The sequence below is a fragment of the Garra rufa genome, chromosome 22, assembly GCF_049309525.1.
Source record: "Garra rufa chromosome 22, GarRuf1.0, whole genome shotgun sequence".
Lineage (NCBI taxonomy): Eukaryota > Metazoa > Chordata > Actinopteri > Cypriniformes > Cyprinidae > Garra > Garra rufa.
This window is the reverse complement of record NC_133382.1, coordinates 39,604,048-39,614,048: the sequence shown is the minus strand read 5'-3', so window position 1 is coordinate 39,614,048 and position 10,001 is coordinate 39,604,048. Positions and strand designations below refer to the sequence as shown.

The 10,001-nt window shown below is 35.8% G+C and overlaps 2 protein-coding genes across 3 annotated transcripts in view; both read right to left on the bottom strand.

Moving 5' to 3' along the window:
• Positions 1-745: 745 nt before the first annotated feature.
• On the bottom strand, positions 746-8,565 carry mmp21 (matrix metallopeptidase 21). The gene is made up of 7 exons (XM_073828548.1): positions 8,422-8,565; positions 6,662-7,319; positions 5,315-5,454; positions 2,686-2,827; positions 2,226-2,483; positions 1,161-1,333; positions 746-1,054 (listed from the first exon to the last, which is right to left on the bottom strand). Exons 1-7 carry the CDS (start codon positions 8,563-8,565, stop codon positions 746-748), a joined length of 1,824 nt encoding a protein of 607 aa, XP_073684649.1.
• A 1,160-nt stretch (positions 8,566-9,725) lies between these two features.
• uros (uroporphyrinogen III synthase) overlaps positions 9,726-10,001 on the bottom strand; it is an 8,476-nt gene continuing 8,200 nt past the window's right edge. For both annotated transcript variants that reach the window (XM_073828550.1, XM_073828549.1), the window contains exon 10: positions 9,726-10,001. This exon is cut by the window's right edge and continues 115 nt beyond it. In XM_073828550.1, the coding sequence (XP_073684651.1) occupies positions 9,991-10,001 (11 nt within the window). In that variant the 3' untranslated portion in view covers positions 9,726-9,990.

Genomic DNA, 10,001 nt, shown 5'->3' with positions numbered 1-10,001 from the left:
TCCATCACTGTCTCACCAATGGATCCTTTGCAGTGAATGGGTGCCGTCAGAATTAGAGTGCAAAAATTCAAATGTGCTCATCCTTAGGCCATCCAAGATGTAGATGAGTTTGATTCTTCATCAGATTTGGCGAAATCTGTGACTCCATCACTGTGTCACCAATGGATCCTTTGCAGTGAATGGGTGCCATCAGAATTAGAGTCCAAAAATTCAAATGTGCTCATCCTCAGGTCATCCAAGATGTTGATGAGTTTGTTTCTTCATTAGATTTGGCAAAATGTGCAATTCCATCACTGTCTCACCAATGGATCCTTTGTGGTGAATGGGTGCCGTCAGAATTAGAGTCCAAAAATTCAAATGTGCTCATCCTCAGGCCAGCCAAGATGTAGATGAGTTTGTTTCTTCATCAGATTTGGTGAAATGTGTGATTCTATCACTGTCTCACGAATAGATCCTTTGCAGTGAATGGGTGCCGTCAGAATTAGAGTGCAAAAATTCAAATGTGTCCATCCTCAGGTCTTCCAAGATGTAGATGAGTTTGTTTCTTCATCACATTTGGCGAAATGTGTCATTCCATCACTGTCTCACCAATAAATCCATTGCAGTGAATGGGTGCCGTCAGAATTAAAAGTGCAAAAATTAAAATGTGCTTATTTATGGATTATGGACTTGTATTTGAGTTAAAAATATCTTAAAAAAATATTTTTTAAGACAGCCAGTTTGTTGCTGAGGTTTGCATGGTTCATCATCTGCGTGCGGTTCTCAGAGAGCTGCTGTGGACGTCACAGATGTCGAACCACTGCTGCTCCACATCTCTGCGGGGCATCAGGCCGTTCGGCGGCAGAGAGACGCTCCGTCTGCGATCTCTGCTGCTCACCATTCTCCAGAACGACGAGCCCTTCAGCAGAAACACCGTGTTGTGTGTGTATGAGAAATATGCCGCGTCCAGATTACCGACGGGATGGTTACCGGAGACAACGGCGGGAAACACCTCTGTTAGTTTTTGTGGGGAAGAAGGAGCCAAGCGGTTCATGCGTACATCAAACCTGAACACCTGCAAATTAATATTGTGCAATTACTATCGTCCTACTAGACCACCACTGGACACTGGAACTATCTGCTTTGACATGTTATTTTGACAGAATATTAGCAGCTGTTACCTGTGAGCCCTTGAAGAAGTAGATGTGAGCATCTCTCCGATCGTAGTATGCAGTGTCCACTGGTCCAGACACGCCGGGAAAGCCTTCAGAGATCAGACGAGGATATGAGTGGCCTTCTGAATCTTCAGCGAACACCTGATCATTCTCACTGTCATAACGCCAGTACTGCACACCTGAAACATCACAACACAACATCAATAAATCCATGCAAACATCTGCACAGTTTCTAGCACATAATTACTGTAGAAGCATAGTGTAATATGCAAAAACTCCCAGCATGCTAAAAAAACATGCATGCCATTAAGGTAACAAGGACCATGCAAAAAAATCAAAATGCAAAACATAAATGTATGGAAGCCTATTTCCGCCACTGAATAAAAAAATAAAAAGGTAATTACGACATTATCTCACAATTCTGACTTTTTTTAACTGTGAGATATAAACTCGCAATTGTGAGTTATAAAGTTCAGTTCTAAGGAGAAAAAGAGACTATGTTCACAGAATTGTGAGTTAATATCACATAATTCTGACTTCATTTCTCAGAATTGTGAGTTTATATCTCACAGTTCTGAGAAAAAAGTCAAAATTGTGAGATAACAAGTTGCAATAACACAGTGCACAGTGCAAAATAATCCAAAATACAAATGTAAAATATGTACAAAAAAAAGAGAGAAGAAAAAAGCAAAATACAAATATAAAATATGTAAAGCAAAATACAAAACACAAATTTGAAATATGTACAAAATTTAAATGCAAAATATGCAAATAAAAAACAGCAAAAATACAAAATGGATAATGCAAAATATAAATGTAAAATATGCAATCTGCAAAATAATATAAAACACAAAAGTACAATGCAAAATACTTATCTAAAATACATAAACTGGAAAACACAAAATACAAATGTAAAGTTACAAAAGTATACTATTTGCTGTTCACACAGTTTCTTTTTGAGATCCAAGTGAGCTTGAGGTGTAACATCTATGTGTAAAGACTTTTTCTAAGATTGAGTTTTTGTACTGTTGCAAAAGCATATGAATGAACTCACAGTAAGTAAATAAATACCTTTGAAGAAGTAGACAGCGTCAGTTTTGCGGTTCCACACGTGAACGTAAGCATCCACACCGCTGGAGGGAAGCCCGTGCCAGCCCAGCTGCACCGCCACCGGATCCCCGTAGCGCGTCCGGTTATTACGGTTCTCATAGAGCCAGTACCAGCCGTCCCGCATGAAGTAGGTGTTGAAACGCACCACCACCTCGCCGTACGGCGTCTGCTCCTTCCTGATCCAGTCAAACACAGTGCTGAAGCGACCCTTACACACACCTGACAGAAAAAACACACACCAAACTCATTATATTTCTATTTATGCTGTAAGAAAACAAAGCCTGTAATGAAAAATTGGGTTCAAAATGTGTTTTTTTATGAAAACTGTCTCATAATGTGTAGAAATCTGAAAAATAGTTATCATTTTCTTATTATAATCTCTGGAGATGATCATTTTCTAATTATAATCTCTAGTGCTCACCGTACAGGCTCTGAATGGATTTTCTGTCCATCCAGTCGATCTCAAAGCCGGCGTCCTGAGGAAGGTAACTGGGCTGCATGATGGATCCGGGCCGGTAGATGTGAGGAAGACCTAAAACATGACCGATCTCATGAACCGCTACCTGAATTAAACACACAACACACCACAGTCAGAGATTCACTTCAGATTCAGGTCAGAGATTTAGATCAGAGATTCAGATCAGCAATCCAGCACAGATCTGTGGTTCATTTCAGAAATTCAGATCAGATTCACATCCGTAATTCAGAACAGACATTCAGATTGGTGTTTCAAATCAGATTCAGATCAGTGATTAAGCACAGACCAATGATTTATATCAGAAATTCCGATCAGTGATTTAAATCAGAAATTCAGATCAACAATCCAGCACAGATCAGTGATTCATATCAGAGATTAAGGTCAAAGATTCACATTAGAGATTCAGATTAGAGATTCAGATCAAAAATTCAGATCAGTGATTTAGATCAGAGTTTCAGATTAGACTCAGATCAGCATTTTAGATCAGTGATTTAGGATCAGAGATTAAGGTCAAAGATTCAGATCAGTGAATCAGATTCAAATCAGAGATTCACATTAGAGATTCAGATTAGAGATTCAGATCAGAAATTCAGATTAGTGTTTCAGATTAGTGTTTCAGATCAGATTCAAATCAGAGATTCAGATCAAAGATTCAGATCAGTGATTTAGATCAGAGTTTCAGATTAGATTCAGATTAGAGATTCAGATCAGAGATTCAGATCAAACATTCAGATCAGTGATTTAGATCAGAGTTTCAGATCAGATTCAGATTAAAGATTCAGATCAGTGATTTAGATCAGAGTTTCAGATCAGATTCAGATTAAAGATTCAGATCAGTGATTTAGATCAGAGTTTCAGATTAGATTCAGATCAGTGATTTAGATCAGAGTTTCAGATTAGATTCAGATTAGAGATTCAGATTAAAGATTCAGATCAGTGATTTAGATCAGAAATTCAGATCAGTGATTTAGATCAGAAATTCAGATCAGATTCAGATCAGTAATTCAGATCAGCATTTTAGATCAGATTCAGATCAATGTTTTAAATCAGAAATTCAGTTTAGTGATTCAGATCAACGATCCAGCACAAATCGGTGATTCAGATCAGAAATTCAGATCAGAGATTAAGGTCAAAGATTCAAATCAGTGATTTAGATCAGTGTTTCAGATCAGAGATTCAGATCAGAGATTCAGATCAAAGATTCAGATCAGTGATTTAGATCAGAGTTTCAGATTAGATTCAGATTAGAGATTCAGATCAGAGATTCAGATCAGTGATTTAGATCAGAAATTCAGATCAGATTCACATCAGACATTCAGATCAGCATTTTAGATCAGATTAAGATCAATGATTTAAATCAGAAATTCAGATCAGAGATTCAGATCAATGATCCAGCACAAATCAGTGATTCATATCAGAAATTCAGATCAGAGATTAAGGTCAAAGATTCAGATCACAGATTCAGATCAAAGATTCAGATCAGTGATTTAGATCAGAGTTTCAGATCAGATTCAGATTAAAGATTCAGATCAGTGATTTAGATCAGTGTTTCAGATCAGATTCAGATCAGAGATTCAGTTCAAACATTCAGATCAGTGATTTAGATCAGAGTTTCAGATCAGATTCAGATTAAAGATTCAGATCAGTGATTTAGATCAGTGTTTCAGATCAGATTCAGATCAGAGATTCAGATCAGTGATTTAGATCAGAGTTTCAGATCAGATTCAGATCAGAGATTCAGATCAGTGATTTAGATCAGTGTTTCAGATCAGATTCAGATCAGAGATTCAGATCAGTGATTTAGATCAGAGTTTCAGATTAGATTCAGATCAAAGATTCAGATCAGTGATTTAGATCAGATTCAGATTAAAGATTCAGATCAGTGATTTAGATCAGAGTTTCAGATTAGATTCAGATCAAAGATTCAGATCAGAGATTCAGATCAGTGATTTAGATCAGTGTTTCAGATCAGATTCAGATCAGAGATTCAGATCAGTGATTTAGATCAGAGTTTCAGATTAGATTCAGATCAGAGATTCAGATCAGTGATTTAGATCAGTGTTTCAGATCAGATTCAGATCAGAGATTCAGATCAGTGATTTAGATCAGAGTTTCAGATTAGATTCAGATCAAAGATTCAGATCAGTGATTTAGATCAGTGTTTCAGATCAGATTCAGATTAAAGATTCAGATCAGTGATTTAGATCAGAGTTTCAGATTAGATTCAGATCAAAGATTCAGATCAGTGATTTAGATCAGAGTTTCAGATCAGATTCAGATTAAAGATTCAGATCAGTGATTTAGATCAGTGTTTCAGATCAGATTCAGATCAGAGATTCAGATCAGTGATTTAGATCAGAATTTCAGATTTGATTCAGATTAAAGATTCAGATCAGTGATTTAGATCAGAAATTCAGATCAGATTCACATCAGTAATTCAGATCAGCATTTTAGATCAGATTCAGATCAATGTTTTAAATCAGAAATTCAGATCAGAGATTAAGGTCAAAGATTCAAATCAGTGATTTAGATCAGTGTTTCAGATCAGAGATTCAGATTCCACTCACGTTACCTTGAGAAGACTGATCCCGCTGCCCATGTTTGGGACAGTGAAATGTTCATCATCATCAAAATGAATGTCTCCGAGGAACCAGGCATGAGCAAACTCTCGTCCCGCGCCGTCAAACCGCTGAGAGCAGCCCAGATGACGACCTGCAGGGGGCAGCAGAGTGTTTGGGATGAAGTTAGGGGAAAATGCAAGGTCTCAAGATATGGTTTTAACACGAGACACTGCAGGTAAATAGGGTAAAAAAAAAATAACTAAAAGATGATTGATAACATTGATAATTGCAAATATTTTTTGTATTACAAGTTTTCTAAAATGTTAGGTTTAAATATGCAAATGAGACATTTAATTAAATATGTGCTCATTTGCATACATTTCTAGTACAAAGATTTAAACACTGGATAAAGTTAGTATCAAAATTCTTGTTTAATTTTTTTGACACATTAGAGTTAAATGTTTTTACAGAGGGGATTTGAGTAACTTCATAATTCAGAAAAAATCTTGAACAGAACAGACAGAAAACAATTTTGGGGGGAATAAAATGTTGTATAAAATCAAGCTAATTCTATATGAAGAAATCCCCCAGCAAAAACCTTCAGAATATAGACAAGAATACAAATGTAAAGTTTGGTGTGTGTAAGTGCTACTGAAGTGGAGATTTACACTGCACAAAAGGCTTTTCTTACTTAGATTTTTTGTCTTGTTTCCAGCCAAAATATCTAAAAATTCTTAAATCAAGGACGATTTTCTAGAAAGTAAAAATTATTGTCTTGTTTTCAGAAAAAAACAAGTAAAAATTATGCAAGTTTTTGCTTAGAACAAGCAATATAATCTGTCAATGGGGTAAGAAAAATAATCTCGTTTTCTGTCTGAAATAAGATTATTTTTCTTACCCCATTGGCAGATTATTTTGCTTGTTCTAAGCAAAAACTTGCATAATTTTTACTTGTTTTTTTCTGAAAACAAGAAAATCCTTCTTGATTTAAGATTTTTTAGATATTTTGGCTGGAAACAAGTTAAAAAATCTAAGTAAGAACTTTTTTTTTTTTTTTTGCAGTGTATGGCTCAGTGTAGGAGAAAAAACTAATTTTGTGAAAACAGCCTTTAAAAATATGGATTGTAATTGAAATCTATTGACACAAATAGATAAAGTGCTATAAAAGAAATGCTCAACAGTGTCTTTTGGGTGCTTTCTTTCCACTAGTCTGAAAAAACCCTTTAAGAAACACCAAAAAGCCTGTGATCTCAAACTTGACATGTGCATGAAAAAACAGTGTTTTTGCCTGCAGTGTCTCCCCTTAAAAAGTTGAACTTATTTTAATGCTGCAGAACTTCTAGTTCTTCCAAACTGACCTGTCCCGAAGCCCAGCCTGATGTCGATGTCCTCCAGAGGCGATTTAACATCCTCCACGAACTGCAGCGGAGAGACTTCGCTCCACATGCGGAAGGCCAGTCTGAAGATGTACTTCTGCTCGTCGATGGACAACTGACTGCTGTAACCTTCTCCGATCAGACGCCACTTTAGGAGGCTCTTGGAGAAGGCCATGTGTCCCGTCCACTCGTTTGCGTCTCTCTTCCTCCTGTTCCTCACAAGCGCTGCTAGGTGGCGCTGTTTCGGCAGGTGAGGCTCAGTATTATTGGCTGCATCAGTGGCGTTGGCAGCAGCATCAGTGTGATTGTGTGCTATAGTGTTGTTGGAATCTGCCGTGTCGTTCAGCTCTTGTTCAGTAGACTCTAGTTCCTCATCCTGGTCCGGGACGCCACATCTGGGTTTATTCATGGCTGCTTTGGTGGCGTCATCAAACACACCTGTGACGGGCAAACCAGACACCCGCTGGAACTCCTTCAAGGCCGAGACAAACTGGAGATCAGGATCCTTAGATCTGGACACGGTTCCTCCTTCCTGAAGATCCAGAGAGAGACTGACGTCCGACTCACTCACGGCTTGTTCTGGGATCTGAGACTCATCACTGTTTTCGGCCTTTATGAAGCCGTACTTAGACAGAAACCGCTGGATAAATGCAGAAACAACCAGAGATCAATATGTTTGTTTCTATAAATAACCTAAATAAATAATAAATACAGTTGAAGTCAAGTTGTTCATGAGTCCCTTGTTTGTCCTGAACAGTTAAACTGCCTGCTGTTCTTCAGAAAAATCCTTCAGGTCCCACATATTCTTTGGTTTTCCAGCATTTTTGTGTATTTGACCCCTTTCCAACAATGACTGTATGATTTTGAGATCCATCTTTTCACACTGAGGACAACTGAGGGACTCATATGCAACTATTACTGAAGGTTCAAACACTCACTGATGCTCCAGAAGGAAAAACCATGCATTAAGAGCCGGGGGTGAAAACTTTTGAACATAATGAAGATGTGTACATTTTTCTGATTTTGCTTAAATATCTTTTTCTTTAATTTAGTACTGCCCTTCAGAAACTACAGAAGACACTTACATGTTTCCCAAAGACAAAATAAGTTACATTTACCCTGATCTTCAAATTCAGAAGGTTTTCACCCCCGGCTCTTAATGCATGGTTTTTCCTTCTGGAGCATCAGTGAGTGTTTGAACCTTCAGTAATAGTTGTGTATGAGTCCCTCAGTTGTCCTCAGTGTGAAAAGATGGATCTCAAAATCATACAGTCATTGCTGGAAAGGGATCAAATACACAAAAATGCTGGAAAACCAAAGAATTTTCTTTTCTTTTTTTCCTCACTTTTTAAATTTTTCTAGCATTACAAAATTATCAAAATTTTTGAACAGGGTCGTTTTTATAAATTCAACTATCATTTTCTCTTGTGGACTATATGTAAATGTCTTTTATATGAAATCGTATTCAGGTCAGTACTAAATAAACAATAACATGCATTTTGTATGATCCCTCTTATTTTGGTAAAATAATAATTTAAATAATTTTGCAGATTTTGAAAGGTGTATGTAAACGTTTGACTTTAAAAATTCAGCAAACACAGACGGCATAATGAACAAGTGAGCAAAAAAATTGTCCAGATTGATTTTTTACAGGTTTTGCATGCATTTAGAATTTTGCACTGCATCGAGTTAACAAAATGCTTGTACATGTCACTTTTTTCTTTTACACTGTAGATAGATACCTGTGCGGTGTCGGTGTCGGTGATGAGTTCGGCCTGATGGATGTCGTTCATCACATCTGAATGATCTCTGCTGTGGAAGACTTTCTCCCCGCTGATGAAGATGATGCTCCGGAGGATGAAGATCAGCCGGATCACAACCAGCATCGTTAAAGTTCCGCTGCGAGTCTGTCTCGTATTGACAATGAGCGCGCTTCAACTCCACGCACTTTATAGTGGCGCGCGTCACAGTGGGCGAGTCTCATGAACGAGCTCACGCGTTCGCGCCTCTGTGTCAAATAACAGCCGGATTATTTCACCATAAAAACAAGCAAACCAGAGAAACTGAATGACAGGTAAATACAGATGCACAAGTGAAGCCACGCGACTCACACCTGCCTGAGAAAAAAACACACCTGAGTGAGTGCGGCCCACTCACCTGCGCTCATCTACACCGCTGTTGCGCGCTATTTCAGTCATTAAAACACTTAATTAACATATTTGAATTTAAATAAAAACGTAATTTAAAATGCCAATTTTGAAGTTATTAAAAACTCGAAAATAAATATAAATTAAAATAAATATAATTTAAAATAACATGTTAAGGTAATGAAAATATACACTTAAATAAAATATATTTTTGTAAATATATTTTAAGAATTGTTCAAATTTTTGCTCAACATTAAAGAGAATATGCACTTGAAAATAATATTATTTCAATAAAATTAAAGTATTTATAAATGTAATTAAAGTAAAAATTAAAGTAAATTTCTGCCCATCAACACTGAGAATATACACTTGAATATAATTACACTTGAAAATAATATTATTTAAATAAAATTAAAATGATTGTATTAAATCAAATATATTATAAAAATTAAAAATATATCTTTTGATTAACAACATTGAGAATATACACTTGAAAATAATCATTTTACCATTATATAATTACAGTTGAAAATAATATTTAAATAAAATTAAAATAATTATATTAAATCAAATACATTAAAAATATTTGTTTTATGAAATGTATTTTTTAAACGTTTTTTGCTCATCAACATCAAGAATATGCACTTGAAAATAATCATATTACTTCAATAAAATTAAAAAATTATAAATGTAAATAAAAATGTAAATTTCTGCCCATCAACACTGAGAATATACTTTAATATAATTACACTATAATAAATTAAGCTAATTATAAATGTAATTAAAAAGTTCATTTAAAATGCTGCCCATCAACAATAATTGACGAGAATATACACAATTTCTTTTTTTTAAATGTTATATTTCATCTTACATAAATATAACGCAAAAAAAGTCCTTCAGTTACTACAGCACAAAAAAAGATTCAAGCCATCATTTCACATTGATAATCTGAATCAAAGTTACTCACATTCAACATAAAACAGATTAAGAGATTCCTACAAACAAAATCTAGTGTAAATCACCAAATAAAAGACGTTGATGATTCTAATGCATAAAAATATACAGCTGCAAAGCAGATACAGATATCTGTACATAAGAAAAGTTCCTTTTTTATATCTAATATCTATTGCAAAAAGCATGACTCTGGCAGTCAGAGGTCAGAGGTCAGGTGTGTA

Coding starts and splice junctions, on each gene's coding strand:
- mmp21 (XM_073828548.1), bottom strand. CDS start 8,565: ATGCTGGTTGTGATCCGGCTGATCTTCATCCTCCGGAGCATCATCTTC. Junction 2,828..5,314: donor GCGGGATCAGTCTTCTCAAG/GTAACGTGAGTG, acceptor TGTTTAATTCAG/GTAGCGGTTCATGAGATCGG. Junction 2,484..2,685: donor ATCCATTCAGAGCCTGTACG/GTGAGCACTAGA, acceptor TTTTTCTGTCAG/GTGTGTGTAAGGGTCGCTTC.